The following is a 16,527-nucleotide window of genomic DNA, read 5'->3' as shown; positions in this document are numbered from 1 at the left end:
GTTTTTTTAGAGTGCCCAATCGATTCCCTACAACTTCTTCCTGAACGCTATTTTTGTACAATTAACGGTTTCCGACTTACAATGATTTGAAAAAGGCAATTTTTGTGAAATGCAAAAATACATACACCCTTTTTAAAAATCAGTCCTGAGTCGAATTGACCTCTCCATCGGTTCAAAACTTATGGTTTGCCATACTGAAGCCATGTGCAAAGTTTCATCCAAATCGGAGAAGGTCGATTCTGATTTTGTCACTTTTTCGTCTACTCATTCATGGAATTGCTCTATAGGAAGAGGCATAAAAAGAAGTCGGATCTAAAAAAAATGTATGAACTTTGTGGGAAACCATAAGAACTTTCATTTCAATCTAAGCTTGTGAAAATCAGTTCAGCCATCTCCGAGAAAAGTGAATGACAATATTTGTCACACACACACAGACATTTGCTTAGTTCGTCGAGCTAAATCGAATGGTATATGACATTCGCTCCTCCGGTCTGGGTTGAAAAGTCGGTTTTATCAGTGATTGTATAGCCTTTCTATATGAGAAAGGCAAAAACCAACCGGTGGTGAAGTGGTACTGAAAAATGTTCGAAGAAGCGTGTAAAGCGTTCATCTGTAAGCATAGGGGCAAAGTCACCTTTCGACACGATTTTCGGAGTAGTTTGCTACCAACAAGTTCGATTCTTTTTACCAAACTAATAAATTCTCTGAATCGCCCGGAATTTCGACCAATCGAAAAATACTGGACAATTTCAAAGCAGCGACTTGGCGAAGCAGTCAAGGACATCTAAAAAATGGATGCAAAATGAGAGAAATGTGCTGATTCCATGTCCTTTTCCATTGCACAGTGGTCCGAAATGGGAAATTAGATAGAAAAAAATATTTTCTCTATGAAATATTAGTTTTCGGTTGGTGTTTTCACAAAAGTTGTGTGTAATTAAATTGGGCTTCTTTTGAAGTAAAAAGTCATTAGGATGGCCCACGTTTCGACTGAAATCTAGCTTTCTTAATGAAATTTGAAAAGTACTTGCGTTCGTACTGAAGAATCGTGACCTTCTAATGTAGTACTGTAAAACAACCATTAACGGACTTTTCAAACTTAGTTATGCAATGACTCTCTATACGGAACAGAAATGCCGTTTTTTTTTTTATTTCAATGGACCTGACTTGCGGGTTTCTTCAATACGGATAAGTAATTTGATTGTGGGTTGACACATTCACGAGACCAAATAAAATATAAAAGATTCTTCTCTACAAACCAGTGTTCGGTGATAAAATTTTTTAAAATGTCGGAATATTCATTCTCATGAATAGAACGTCACTGACTCGATTCAGTCGCTGCTGTGTGTGAATATAAATTCTGGTTTAACCGGTCTGAACAAAAAAGGAGGGACGGTTTCATTTTGGCATATTATGACAATGGTTCATTCCATCCCGTGGGAAGCACTTATTAAAAAATATCATCCAAAAGCTACATATCCCGACGAAAAAATATAATTATACAAGATTTTAAGTTTAGCTTTGCTGAGGGTGCTGTGAGTGACCTACCTGTATGGCTTCAGCTAGCGCTTTGTCATGATCGATTGGATCACCATCAGATTGGATTGTGATTTTCTGTTCCACTCTCGTTTCTACAACACCATCTCGTTCCGTTTTATACTGAAAAGCATAGATTTACAATTATTGGTTTTCAATAGTACCGAAACATTTGCGTTCTTACGGTAATCGTTTCTACAGTTCGTGTTTTACTACTAACTGTCTGACTGGACACAATTTCTCCTTCAGCAGACACTCCTTCGTTGTTGTCATCCAACAAAACCCGGTGATGTTCTACATTAGGACCGGTTGGTATCTTCGAAGCGCCAGTTACGTCGTCAACTCCCTGTTGGTTTGAACAGAACAATGATTACAAATTTTTACTCTAAATCGAAGTCACGGCGTCGCCCTATCTATATACAATTTTTTTATCCTTTATTTTTTTAATTCAGCTACATTTAGTTCAAAAATCACTGTTAATTCGTTTAGTTTATTATGCAATACCAACCGTATAACTTTTGTTGTAGATTACGGTAGAATCATCTTCAACGCCATCGTACGGACCATCGATTGGTGTTCCGGAGTCACCGGAACTCGTCGATGAAATGCTATCACGGCGAGCATACTATGTTTCAAGTCGTGCAATAATTACAACATCGATCGGTTCAAATAATTCAAACGCAAACAAAGCGAATTAAATCCAAATCACGAGCAAACCACCGGTTCGTGCAGGATCGAATGCAGCATGCACAACATAACATATTTTCGAATGTTCATGGATAAAATAAAATAAAACAAATATAATTAATTAGAATAAAGTAATGCGATGCAAACTAGAATACAACAGCAGTTTTCCCGTCGTTGTCCTACCTGATCCCCACTGGTTACCGTAGCCGTGGTCTTAACTTCTTGTGTAATCACTCGTTGTTCCTGCCGTTCGCCGTGCTGCGTCGTAGTGGTTGCGACCGTTTTTTCTTCCAGCTGCTGTGTTTTGGCGTTGGTACCGAGATCTTCGTGGGTTGTGGCGGTACGTGTCGTGACGGCAGTAGCTGTTAAGAATTTCCCCTGAATGTCACTTGGGGCATCAGCCTATGGTAAGTGAGTTACGATCAAGACAAAGCTAGTTTGATTACATGAGGTTACTCGTGGGATGAATTTCACTTGACTGAAGCTGCCAATCGCTTTCATGATCATCAATTTCGAGAGAGCATTTTATAAACCAAAATGCATGCATACAAAGCGTAATTATATTTAAACAATAAACAAGTCTCAACAACAAAAAGCAGCACTCAATCAGACAAAAATTTACCACGATCATCTTACCTTATGCTCCTGTGTTGAATAAACGATCTGGCCGGTGCCCAGGTTTTGTACCTCTTCCTCTACGTTGTGCGTCACTCCATCTTCGTTTTTCGTGATCACCTGTTTCGTTGTCGTTTTCACCACGGTGGGAGTTCCGTATTTCCCCGTGGCACCCGCACGGGGTGTTCCTGAATTCATATCCTTGATACTTTCGCTTTCGTATTGTGCCATATCGTCATCGGAGCTTTCCGAGTCCCGTCGAATCGCTTTCTTGCCGAGATGTTTGATACCTTCGTAGAACTGTTCCCTCGTGATCGGGACCGTTTCCTTAGTGACGGTGACATTTTTGCCAAAATGGCTCGGTTCGATGTCGGCATAATTTAAGATCATTTTTCCTGTCACCGGGTCACGGATTGCCGTAGCAGGATCAATGTCTCCAGTGTTCGGATCAATATGACCCCATTCGGATTTGATTCGACCAGTAACGGGATCAATTTCTCCACTTAGTGTCATAGTCTGGGTAACAGTTGTTCGAGCTCCTGCAATGCTAGGATCGTTCGGATCAACCTGGTAGGTTTCGCCCGTGATCGGATCGCGCATCTTGTACACGTATACAGTCTTTGTAGCGATATTGTTTATTTTACCGGTAGCAGGATCAAGATCCACTGCGTTTAAGTCTACCTCTTCTGGTTTACCTCGTTCGTCTTTTTTAGTTAGGATCAGAATTTTGATGATTACCAATCGACCGGTATTGGAATCAATTTTTCCAACCTTCGTGTAGATTTCCCCGTTCTCATTGTTAATCTGCGAAGCAGCGAACAGCGGCTCACCGGATGTTTCATCTACCAAACCAGTGGCTGAGTACACCTGCCCAGTGGTTGGATCGACCTTGGTCAGATTAGGGTCTAATTTTGTTTGCTTCTCGATTTCATTTGTTTTAGAATTCAGATAGCCATAGATAGTGATAACATATCCACTCTTTGGATCGATCTGGCTTGATGTATAAATTATTTCACCAGTTTTTGGATCCTTTCCATCTGGAATCCAAATTTGATTGGTTTTTGGATCAACTTTGATGTCTTTATCTTCAACCGTCGAAACATGTTTTCCACTTGAAGGATCAATTCGATTATGAACAATTCGAATGGAAATAATTCTTCCGTAATCTTTATCTGTCTTGCCTGTTTTTGGATTAACTTGGTTCTTCAGTATCACCTGGCCGGTGACTGGGTCGATTTTGACTTCCTTCGTTTCGGTCTTGCCTGACTTTGGATCAATTAATGTAACCGTCTGCTTAACCAAATCAAATTGGCCAAACTTCGTGCTCACCTTCCCGTCCTTAGTGTCAAGCTGACCTGTGCTCTTATCATACACCACCGTCTTGGGATCAATGATACCTCTCTTGTCAAGTTTCCCCAAAACTGATGTGACCTCTACAACCGGATCCACTTGATTTCCGATAGCGACCAAATAAGCTTGGCTGTTATCCACTTTGTTGGTTTTCGGGTCAGTTACTCCAATAATAGTTATTTGACCGTTGTCGTTATCCACGGCAATGGAACGTGTGATAACTTTGCCGTTCTTCGGGTCTATAGTTCTCAACTCGCCGGTCTTTGGATTGATCTCCCCATACTTTGTGGCAATGACGCCAGTCTTGCTATTCAGAACGCCACGCGTTCTCTCGATTTCTCCATTGGTTGTATCAATTTTTCCAGTGACAGGATCTATTTTGCTTGAAATCGCGGTAATTTCCACAATCAAGTCATCATCGGGAGCGACAATAATAGCTTGACCCAAACTCTCATCCAATTTACCGCTGTTGGGATCAACAACACTTCCGACCACATGAATCTGACCAGTTTTGGGATCAGTCTGACCCTGGAAAGTTTCGTTCTGTCCAGTTCGTGGATTGAAATTGACAACAGTGCCAGCCTTGGGATCAATCAGACCGTATTTGCTTTCAATTTGCCCGGTTTTGGTATCCAACACACCCGTGGAATGTTCAACCACTCCGTGTGCTGTATCGACTTTCTTGGTTTTTGGATCATACTTCGATATAATCACCATAATTTTTACCTTTTTCTTTGCCGGTTCCGTGACAGCCGCCCCTGGTACAAAATTACCAGCCTGTTCGCCGCTTATAAACGCGGCATTTGGATCATTACCGTCATCCAATGGACGGAACATCCCGGCACCACTCAAAGCCGCATCACCCGAACGTCCTTTGTTTGGTGAATATGACCGGGCACTGGTTCTTACACCTGTCTCAGCATCTGTTTCTCCGGGTAATCCTCTGGCTGTGCCTTCTGGCGAAAGTTTATCTCTTTTCGCATCTTCGTGGGGTAACCCAGGTGTTTTTCTTTTTTCAACCGATTCTCTCACCTTCGCGTCTTCTCCGGGAGCATAGTTGAAAGCCAGCCCGGTAGCTCGGCGAATTTGCGAGTTCGGACTCAACTGTGCATCCTCTTTATCGCGGGCATTCTGAACCGGATCTTCATCGTACCGGAAACCACGCGTCTTGACATTCTTCTTGTTGGGACTAGTGTTCGGATCGCTTTCCGAGTACTCGTACGGTTTAGTGAATCCTGGTTTACTACCATCCTGTTTTTTCTGACTCTGTGCTTGCGCCTGTGTTTGCTCTTTCACTGGTGGCGTACCTTTTTTGCTACCATCCCCGTTGGTAGCTGTTACCGGAGTGGAACCCGGAGTTTTTTTCTCTTTCGGTGACTTTCGCCCGGATGAAAACAGGAAGCCCTAAATCGTTTGTTTTGGGTGTGCGTAATTGTTCAACGGTAAAGTGCATTTTTTGGATTTGTAAAATGACAAATAAAAAGAAAAGACACAGGAGAAAATGTAAAAATCTAGACTCTACTCAAATCTTACTATCTAGCGATAAAAGAGGGGAAAACACCTATGGTCATTCAACGTAACTTTAAGGTGAAGAATTGTTGTTCAAGAATTGTCTGATATTTCAACTATGGCTACTTTATATTGGGGTAATTGAAATCGGAACACAGCACGTAAGGCACACAATATAGACGGACAAATTCCTCAGATCTTACATTTAACTAATAAATTGTTAATAGGAAGCTACAAACTTACTTTTCGTTTTCCGCCAGGTGATGTCTTCTCCTCGGTAGATGAATTTAATGTTTCCTGGTTTCCATTGTTACCTTGAATGGAAGTAGAGTACGATAATTACCACGCTTCAAACACGCTCAAAACACAACTCATTACCGTTAACAACATCATCCTTCACCGGAGAGCTTGGTTCCTTCTCGGTCTTTTCCTTATCTTTCTTTCCCACCACAGGAAGAACTGCTATACCACCGATTGGTTTCTGCAATAAATTATGTCAATCGAATTAGTTACTGTACCGGTGGTCCCTGGGTAGAAGGCTATGAGGGGGCGATTAATAGTGCAAACAAGGCAACTAGTCTAGCTAAGGCAACAGAAAGAAGCTATCGATTTCGCTACTATTTCATTTACGCGGATTTATTTATCGACTGATTAGATTTGTTTGGATCTTATTTTATAAAATATTCGTGATGGTATTTCAAGGGATATTCTTACATTTCCATCGACAATGAACGAGCGAAATTGTTGCGAAATGATTGTGTTCTATTAACATTATTTACAGTTGAAGATTTGAACGGTTGATAGCAGAAATCGGATAAGTGCAACTTAGAAAGCTTCGTTTAAGTATTTTTTTAAATAAAAAAACATATGTCTTTATTCGGCTTTTGCATTTCAAATTTGTATACCGACTGTCGTTGCGAACGAAGCACCGTTTGCTTGTTTATTACGGTCGGCCAGATCCATGCTCCGTTCCACAGCGATTCGGCAGAAAAAAATTGAATGCAAGAACCGGATTAAAACATTTTTATTGTAAGAACTGACTCTTCACCAAACGGGGCCGTGTGTCAATTTTAAAATTGCAAAACTAGATCTCTTTCTTTTGAAAACGCAGTCATCTGTTTAAGGATTTACCTAATTTAACTACCAATCGATTCGGAAACATTTGATATGACCACGTCCCAAATATCGGTAGTGTATTACACGTCACCCTTCATTTTCTTAACTATACAGCAGAAAATAATCTACGTCTCAAAGTTACAGTTTCATAAACTAGTGTGCAATTACGAGGAGCTTCTCCTGTAAATGAGATTTTTCGTTCCTTCATTTCAACCGTTTCAATTTCTATCTAGTTATTATTTTTAATAAGATACTGTGAAGGGTTACCATATTAACAGATTTCTTTGTAAAAATACAGGTTTTTAATCTATTTTGCTAAACAGATTCTGCGTCACAGATCACAGATTTCTACAGATTTTCAAGAATATTTTGCAAAACCAACAGATTTCTTTACTGTTTCTTACAGATTTTCTCAGATTTAAAATGAAAGTATGAATCACAGATGATAAACAGATGATTTCAAGTTGAAACACAGATTACAAACAACTCTTGTGATGACCACCAAAAAACAATATTTAATAGAAAAAAATTCGGACCACTGTGCAATTTCTCAAAATTTGAGAAAACTCACTTGTTGAGTTAATCATGGCTATCACACACTGTTGAAAACTCAATCATAGATTGCTAATCAAATTTCTGATGGCATGTAAAAAGAATCATGATGTTGCGTTCAGTACAACTCGAAATATTCACGATTAAGTTTAACCCATTCTTCCACACGACGAAATTTGAAAAAGTGCCCCATAGTAGGTAATACGTATTCACATAACTGGCAAAACTTTTGTTTACAAGAGGTGAGATAAAAGATTTTTTTTGCAATTTTCTCAACGGTTTTCTATTTAAAATTTGATACGTATTATTCCGTTACAAATTACTTTTTGATCAGTCAAACTTTTGACTGACGGGAGACGCTACCCTTAATAGCAAAGGAAATAAACTGGATCCTCAATTTACGCGCGAAGTCGGGGACGCATAAGTTGAATAAAACATCACATTATCTTAAATATTTCGTGCAAAAATAGCATTTTTTCAATTCAATTTGATTTTAGTATAGACAACCTACAAAATCTAAATTCGTTCATACGCAAATGTATCTAGAACCATCCGAGTATGTTCTGAGACTACTGAAATCTGTAAGAGATGTTCCAAGGTCCAAGAACTACTTGGAATATTGTCCTCAAAGATAACACCGTGCCACAACCTGGACTCAAACAGCCTTTGTCTATTTTTTATTCGTTGTTCACATCTTTAGTGCTACATACTACCATACAGGTCTTAAGGTCTATACGAGCAATCAACAACCTATGTTTTATTTTACAATGTTGTTCATAGTCGTGGAGCTACATATTGCTTACTGGTCTACTTTGATACGTTCAAGCCTGGTAGATCTCAAAGCCTGAGCTTCAAGTAGTTTTTGGGAGCCCTAGAAGTTTCACAACAATCCTATGGTATCACGGGTATGCACTAGAATCTTGGTAGATAACTTGCTTGCGCTGCTAGATCTTTAGGCCTATACTCCAGGTAGTTTTTGGATGAACCAGCACTTTCTCATAATTCATCTCATTGGTGTCATCAATTTTTTGTGATACGACGAGGACACAAGAAACTGTAATGTAATCGATTACTTTGGTAGACTCTAGTATAAATGTTCCAAGGTTTTGGACTAACAAAAACTTCTACAGATCCTATCACAGTATGTAAATTTGCTGCATTTAGTACCTACGAGTACATACCGTCATGCAAAAGTCACTAATCATGCGTTTATATACTGATATTTGGATATCCATAACCTTAACTAGCTATGAAACTTAACAATTTAGTAATGTGCACTTCATAATATTCAATCCACTGAAGCATGTTGGATTGTTTTGTATATGCATAAATTGAAATTTCTTTCAGTATACAAAAAATTCGAAAAAATAAATCGAAAATCGCGTTTTTTTTTTTCAAATAAAACGCGTAAAAATGTCATGTAAATTAAGATTTTAGTGTACATACAAGTCATTGCACAGTGATCTGAAACGGGAAATTAGCGTGACAAAAATATTTTCACTATTAAATATTAGTTTTTTGTAGTTGGTGTCTTCACAGAAGTTGTTTGTAATCAAATGGCGCTCCTTTTGATGAAAAATGTTACTAGGGTGGTCCTCATTTAGATTGAAATCTGCAATCTAACTTTCTTAATTGAACTCAAAAATGATTTTGTTGTACAATGAAGTTGTAAGAAATTTTATTTTGAGCAACTTTGCTGAAAAAATCACCTCTCTAGCTTTTCATTTGATCGAGTTACATCAATTTTCCCGAATGAAAGTAGGGTGGCTTTTTTTTGTTCTAACTTTTTTGTGAAACGTTCTACGGAATAGTTGTTTTCAGAAGAGTTGTTGTACTAATCATTGCGCACATTTTGCTCAACCAACAATTCTATATCATTCTTTGAGTTCTTTTAACGTACATGTACTCATATCTTCAATCCTCCGGGGATGTTTTTCTGCCATCAGTCAATCCTGCCAAACTTCGGAGAAGGGTGGGAAGACAATCGACCGAGGGCCATATACCTACATTCAAACCACAATTTGGCCAATACATCTTCTACACCTCTTGAGATCACAGAGATCTGTTTCCACCACGTCACCTGTCATACACTATATATCAACCACATTTCTTCAATCTTTAAAACTTCGTTCTCCCACAATTATGTGATTACGAACGAAAGCGGAAGTTCGCAAAAAAAAGTTTTTGATGTGAATAGTATTATAAACTACTTAATCGCATAAACTTGACGAAATATTAATCATTGATGGTTATAATTTAATAAACTCCAAAATGACTGTCCGATTTTCTTCCAAATCAAATTGTTTCAAGTATTTCCGATACTGGTTTAACAAACTAATGTCATTATGAATCTTAACTTTTATATCCTAGATATTGTGTTATAATTTATTGCTTATTTTTCAAATTTGAATCTTTTTATTTTTTCATTGCAGAATCAACGTTTTAATACGGTTTTTGCATTCCAAAATACTTAAATGGGTTTTTCAAATTGGGTTTCACTTATCCGATATGTGCATTTAGCCATTCTTTTGCCGGACGACACTGTTCAAACATGCACAGAAAAATAACAAACAGGAAATTATGATAAACAAATCGAAATGATAAAACATCTAAACCGAATTTAGTTATACAATAACCATCACTTTCACATTAAATATATATTAGATCACATTTTCACCCGCTTTATCACACTATAAGACAAGCTATCCAGCTCAATTACTTCAGCTAGTTTAAAGATATGCAATGAAACGATTGAGAACTTTACAAACGAACATTAACTAGTGTCATTCTGTAATGAACAAGCAAGATTCGGCGAGAAGCAGAATCACAATAAAAATTGCCAACAGTTAATGATCTCCTTCGGAAAAGGAGAAACCAGTCTGTCGAACTAACGAAACCGTAATGCCGCCAACGCTGCAAATCTTTTGTGAAATGTACTATGATAAAAAATCTCTTTTCGAGCGGAAATAAAAAAAAGTATGAAATGATTTGATGTTACACAAAAGTTTCTGTATTAACCTGGCTCTGAACAACGTTAGAAGACGACGCAGCGATATCGTAATCACCCTCGAGTGAGCTCTGTGATGACGCTGAAGCAGTTCCAGTACTAGATTCGCGCTTCAGCTGCAGTTGTTCGATCGAATCAGTCGGTAGTTGTGGCGTGTTGTTGTTGTTGTTAGTTGGTGAATGGTGTTGACATTGTTTGATATTGTACGTTGATGAATTGGTTAAGTGTGTTTGATGGTGTTGTAGATCGAAAAGAAGAGTACATAGATAATATAATACATACGGATTAGTACGGTTGAGTAATGATAGAAAACCACCCGGGACATGGGTTATAGTGTGATAGAGGAAGATCCCATTAAACCTTGAAACATAATGATAAAACTTAACGGAATGGTGAGTACTGTAATATGTTTCGTTAAATATAAAAGGACAAGGTAATCAACTCTTTTTTATCAAGCTTTCAGTGTTGTGAGAGGGAATTCTATTTGGAACATAACTCATTCAACCTGGTTGATCTGTTTTCGTTTCAAGATTACTCACGCGTTCCTTTTTATCCTTTTTGATCGGGGACCGTGAACCACGGTTTGGTGATTCCAGATCAGGGATATGATCCGGTGGATGTGACATCGTGTGTCGTTTGCTACCATCCTTATTGGGATCTTTCTGGGCAGCCCTTTCCTTTTCTTGCTGACCCAGTGCTACAAAATAAAATAATAAGGTATTGGGTTATACCTACAGCTGAGAAAACCATCTGATTACCATCCATGCTTCGACTTGAAAGTCGTTTCCCAGTGAGACTGCGCTTGAAATCCGGTGCCGGACGGTCGACGGGAGTTTTTCGCGTCTCGTAGTGTGTACGGCCAGAATAACGGAACTTGGATCCCAGTCGAGGAAAGATGCCCGCCTTAGATGTCGGTTCTGGTGTCATGAGTCGGAAGAAAGTATGGTGCTCGACGCAGGCTTTCCATAATTTCTTAGCTGCGCGGTGATTTTCCAATTTAAATCCGATTGTCGACTCATACTGTTCGAATTCTCCCGGGCGAATTTTGATATAAAAATTGTTCCGCTTGTAGGAGATTTTCAGAATTTTGGGCCATGCAAAGCGATTAATTCGAAGCCTGAGATGAAACAAAAATTGAATATTTTTATAGTGACCAATATTATAATTGAGAAACTTACTTGTCTCGGTAAACTAGTAATCCTGATGCGCAAACACCAAGCATAATGTCTACACCTTCAGAATCTTTCGCGGGATGTAGATCGACTCCATACATTGCCAGTTTCTTAGCGTTTTCCAAATAATGCAGTTCTGCTTCTGCGGGAGTCTGACTCCTGTTTGAACAATAACATTCATGTATTAACTGAATTCCTTTTTCAAACCTAGTTCACTTACTTGTGTGTTTTGTGCAGATCCATCACCTTATCCAGCAGTTCCGGTGTTTGGTTGGGTGCAATCTTGAAGTCTTTCAGATAGGTCTTTTCCTTCATTTCGTCCGGATCATAGTCACCCAATTCCGACTGCACCAGGTACGAACCCAGAAGGGCATGGGTGACAAACGAGCAGGGAAGTCGTCCTTCGAGAATGTCGTTGCGCACCTGCAGACACAAATGATACCGAGTGATGTCTTCCTGCAGCTGAGCCGGTTCCGGTGGGTAGAATTTCACTTCGAAATTTAGCTCCCACAAATCGGACCGGAAGAACTTGGCCACTGGTCTTTCCAGATCTAACCATACTCGTGGATCGGCGGCCGTTGTGTAGGTTAAACCGAAATAATCTTTCTCGAGGATGTTAAGTCCGGCGCAAACTGAGTTCAGGAGGTCTCGTCCGCGGGCCTTACGCTGTAAAAAAAAAACATTATAGGATGAGGGACGCTAGTGTATATATTCAATCTACTCACATCAATGGTCACTTCCAATATCGAACCATCCAGAACTGTGACTTTCGCTAATGCTGCTTTGCCGGATGTGGCAGCCTTCTTCGGTGTGCTGGGTTTTGTTGCAGCCGGAACCGGTTCCGCCGTAGTTTTCGATTCGCCAGGCATGCTTTCTGGTAATAGTGACTTTCAATCTATATGAAACACTGGGAGCAAAATAGAGATACACTATTTAGTTTGTCGTCGTTGTGTTGTGTGTAGTTACGGTTAATGAAATAGGCACTGGCCCTGCAGAAAAGGATAGAACAGTTGAATGTGCGTAAAAATAGGTGAGAGGCATAATTGACAGGACGAACAAAGGAAGACACAAAGCAAACACGTAATTGGGCGACTCTCTGGCTAGACTTATCGGACCGTGCGCGTACGAGTTGATAGTTTCTGTCTGCTCGATATGCTGAACAGGGAGTGAAATATTTTTGACGACACAACTGATAAGCATTGCACCCGTACTGCAAATGGAGTTTAGCTGTAGGAAGCGCAAGTTTAGAATAAAATTTCCACAATCTGTTATACACCTGTTATCTGTTTTGGATCTATTACGGAAACAATAATTGTCCTGTTGGATAAAAAATGAATGATTATCGAACTACCTGAACAGTAACCGGAATATGAGAGATTCAAAATGATTTCACAGCAATTTGATATAAAACTGGGAAAACACCTCTAGAAACAAAATTCCGCGGGATTGGAAGTCAAAACTAATCGTACGATAGAATGCTTTCGAGAAATATGATATTGAATTCGAGGCATTCGGTCGAATGTAAACAAAAGAGGACATGTGTGCTTATCTTATCTGATGAAGAACCGCTAACTTGAGTGTCATCTTTGTTGTCTGTGTAGGCTTTGTAAATATATAGGTTGTGTACGGCATATAGCTGGTGCAATTGGAAAGTTGATGCCATGCAGCTATTACTGGGAATCAATATCACATCATCGATAATGGACATCGAGACTCAACGGATATGTGTGTTAATACCTGCAACCATAGTTGCAGTTCGTCAGTCATGTCGTATGACCTTGACAGTGTAGACTATCAGTTAAGGTTACTTTTATTACCAAAGGTTAGTTAATTACAAAATTATCAGGTCGTACATTACCTATGTGTTCAGTTGAAACTAACAGAAGAATCTGATCACCTCGTCGCAAATGCAAATTTAGTGCGCAATAAAGGGTAGTGAAAAATTGTCACGTCATTACACTCTGCCTAGTTTTTATACATTTCGAAATAATGTTACACAAAATGCTACAACAGACGGATTAAAATCATCGTCAACTGTGATCTGTACTGTAAAAACGGACTGTCAAATGAGATACTCGATAGTTCTATGACCAAGTAAAGGTATACTTAGTCAAAGACAGGACTCTTTTTGCTTTCAATATCATTGTCCTATTCCCGATTGAAGTAAAAAAAATAACAAAGAGACTACTACCATAGAAATAAATCGATAAAGTTAATTATTGCAAAAAGTCATTGGATTCGAAGTTTATTAGAGTAAATGAATATATTTCAAAGTTTTTTTGCTGTGTCACTAACGTGACAGGTAAGGCCATTGATGGCCCATTATGTCCGTGTATTGTTAGATTATTAGAATAACCGAATTAGTCAAGATGAATTTGTGTCAAAAGTAGACCAAAATGCATTATCACACCATTAAGTGAGTTAAAAAGAGGTATAAAATATCGTTAGAATTAAAGTTTTTTTATGGGGATTATTCAAATCTTAAAAATTTCATGGTTTTGTTTTGCGGATTTCCGAAGCTATATGGATTTGCAAAGTAATCCGTATCTCCCGCGTAAAAAAGACTTCAGTGTATAAATAAAATTATATACTTATACATGTTAATTGTGTAGACTAAGCAGACAGAAAATCGTAAAAACACTCGGGAAAACTGTGAAATGTTTAAATCAATCGATAAAAAGTAGCTGAAATATCGTGTTGCCTTTCTCATAGGCTATGCAATCACTGTAAAAATTGGCATTTGAAACGAGACCCGGAGGGACGAGTGTTATATACCATCAGAGATGTCCATCTCCTCTTTGTGACGATGAGCAAGTGTAATTCCTTCCCTTCACTGATGACCCAAAGTGCTAGAGCAGCGCTCTCATATTCTCTGAGGTAGACGCAGATATTTTCACCGAAGTGCCGGTGAACACCCTGGTGCACATAAGAGATTCAACTTACCGTTGAAATTTCGTTTTTCTTTGCTGCGATTAAAGTTTTTATAGCAAATCCAGCACTACTCTCTATAAATTAAAAAATATCACTGAAATGTTCGCTCACCAGCACGAACCAGTGATCACTTGGGTGTATTTAGGCGAGAGCACGTGGCAGCGATGCACACTTAGAGTCTGTCTATTCGACACTGAGAAACATACATGCTGGTGTACACTAAGGTCTCTTTTTACACGGGGGTTACGTACCGTGTTAAAAAAAATCCGTGTAAAACAAAACCGTGGTAATTGCGAAAACCGCGTAAATAAAAACCGTGTTAATTCCGGAATTCGTGTAAAAAAGCCGTGTATGAAAAAAACTGTGTAAAAAGAGACCGTGTAAACCGTGTAAAAAGAGACCTTAGTGTACCACTCTAGTGAAATGCTATCACTGTATACCATTCAGCTCAGTTCGTCGAGATCAATGTATGTCTATCTGTATGTATGTATGCATGCAGGCAATAAAATAGACACCAAATTTTCTCAGATGACAGAACCGACTGTTCGGAAACTTGGATTCAACTAAAAATTATGGTATTTAATATTATTCGAGTCCGATTTCCTGTTCTGGAATTTAAAACCAAGTGAACTCACTTTTTTAAGGAGATGATAGATCTGAATTTCATAAACTAAGATCCAAATAAAAGTTTCATAGATTTCAGTTCCGGAATTATGGGGTGATACATTTTTCAAACATCAATTTCAAAAGTGTGGTTTTATAAGTGACAATGAAAGCGAAACGAATGTCTTAATACCGATCAACAAATCCTTCTAATTTGCAAAATTTGTTAGTTGTTGGTCATCAAAACTAACTTCGGCTCTACTAATTCCAGAATTCCAGTTCCGGAAGTAGTTTTCGGAAAACATCGCAATGAAACTTACGTCTCTTGCTTGGAAATGACTGAACCGATTTTCGCAAGCTAAGGGCTGAATGAGATTGCTATTCAATTTTACTTGGATCCGACTTCCGGTTCTGGAGTTACTGGATGATTTCAAACTGTCGCATAAATGAAGTCATCAAAAAGGTACGAAGTCGTCAAAACTATAAAATTTTCAGGATTTGTCAGTCGATGTCGATTTGAGAGTCACTTCGACATTGGTAGCAGCCGTGATGTTTCTGCTATTCGCAGACGACTTTTTGGATTTTCACCGAAGTGCAATCACTCCCGGGCATACTTAAACTTTATCACTTATTCAAGATGACTAACAATAAATACAATCTTCTTGATAAAAAAAGTGAGTTGAAGAGCAACAAACACTACGATGCTATCATTCTACAGCTTACTGGAAACCACTTGATGTCGCATAACTTTAAAACTTACAGCAAACGAAAAATTGTCTAAAGCTAACACTTAAATAGCTACAGTAGGTTGAAAACAGAATTCCTTTAATACATAAGCTAACAGTGTGATGTAAGTATTACCAACGGCACTCAAGAGAACGATTGCTTATCGTACATGAAAGCAGGTTACCGATAAAGCCTTCCGTTGCTTCCCGTAATCAAGTCACAAAAAGAAAACATTAGATTGTTATTTGGCAGACGTTTTGTTTTCTTCTTCATTATTGTGAGCAAACCAAGTGCATACTTACTTTGTTACTAAAGTAGCTGAGAAGCCACGAATACAAAAAATCAGGTTTTATTACATTGCTTAAGATATTTTCAAAACGCAATGAATTTTATACGAAGGATTCGAACACATGCAAGTATAGTTAATGATAATTTTCTTACCTCGATGGTCGAAGATAAAGCATTGTAGTTAAAACACAGATTTGTTATAAAAACCCTAAAATAAGGAATTAAATAGAAATACTAACCAAAAATCTATCAACACATAGAGATTTCAACGATTCGTATAACGGCGTCGACTAGGTTGCAAACAGCTTCTGCGTTGGCAGCAGAATGAGAGGGCGTGAATGGATTTGTAGCTCATCTGTTTTTGCGAAATCAATGAAAAATCCGTCAAATAGGTCAAGTAGTGTATTTCAAACCGTTTTATCATTGAACTCTATCGCG

The 16,527-nt window shown here is 38.6% G+C and overlaps 1 protein-coding gene across 8 annotated transcripts in view; it reads right to left on the bottom strand.

The window, feature by feature from the left end:
* The window catches only part of LOC131439170 (protein 4.1 homolog), a 93,269-nt gene that overhangs the window by 6,903 nt on the left and 69,839 nt on the right, over nt 1-16,527 (bottom strand). For 4 of the 8 annotated variants that reach the window (XM_058609868.1, XM_058609866.1, XM_058609867.1 and 1 more), the window contains exons 3-15: nt 12,267-12,448; nt 11,762-12,207; nt 11,548-11,700; nt 11,128-11,486; nt 10,909-11,066; nt 10,381-10,485; nt 6,073-6,175; nt 5,938-6,008; nt 2,857-5,589; nt 2,404-2,622; nt 2,042-2,158; nt 1,718-1,879; nt 1,546-1,656 (exon numbers count right to left, since the gene is read on the bottom strand). In XM_058609868.1, coding sequence (XP_058465851.1) covers nt 1,546-1,656; nt 1,718-1,879; nt 2,042-2,158; nt 2,404-2,622; nt 2,857-5,589; nt 5,938-6,008; nt 6,073-6,175; nt 10,381-10,485; nt 10,909-11,066; nt 11,128-11,486; nt 11,548-11,700; nt 11,762-12,207; nt 12,267-12,410 — 4,881 coding nt within the window. In that variant the 5' untranslated portion in view covers nt 12,411-12,448. Of the gene's footprint in view, nt 1-1,545; nt 1,657-1,717; nt 1,880-2,041; nt 2,159-2,403; nt 2,623-2,856; nt 5,590-5,937; nt 6,009-6,072; nt 6,176-10,380; nt 10,486-10,908; nt 11,067-11,127; nt 11,487-11,547; nt 11,701-11,761; nt 12,208-12,266; nt 12,449-12,892; nt 12,915-16,527 lie in introns of those variants that run through there. The other 4 variants (XM_058609871.1, XM_058609873.1, XM_058609872.1 and 1 more) reach the window with 4 other exon arrangements.

Source organism: Malaya genurostris, chromosome 3 (genome assembly GCF_030247185.1).
Source record: "Malaya genurostris strain Urasoe2022 chromosome 3, Malgen_1.1, whole genome shotgun sequence".
Taxonomy (NCBI): Eukaryota; Metazoa; Arthropoda; class Insecta; order Diptera; family Culicidae; genus Malaya; species Malaya genurostris.
The sequence above is the reverse complement of the archived record's forward strand: the minus strand, read 5'-3'. Positions and strand labels throughout refer to the sequence as shown.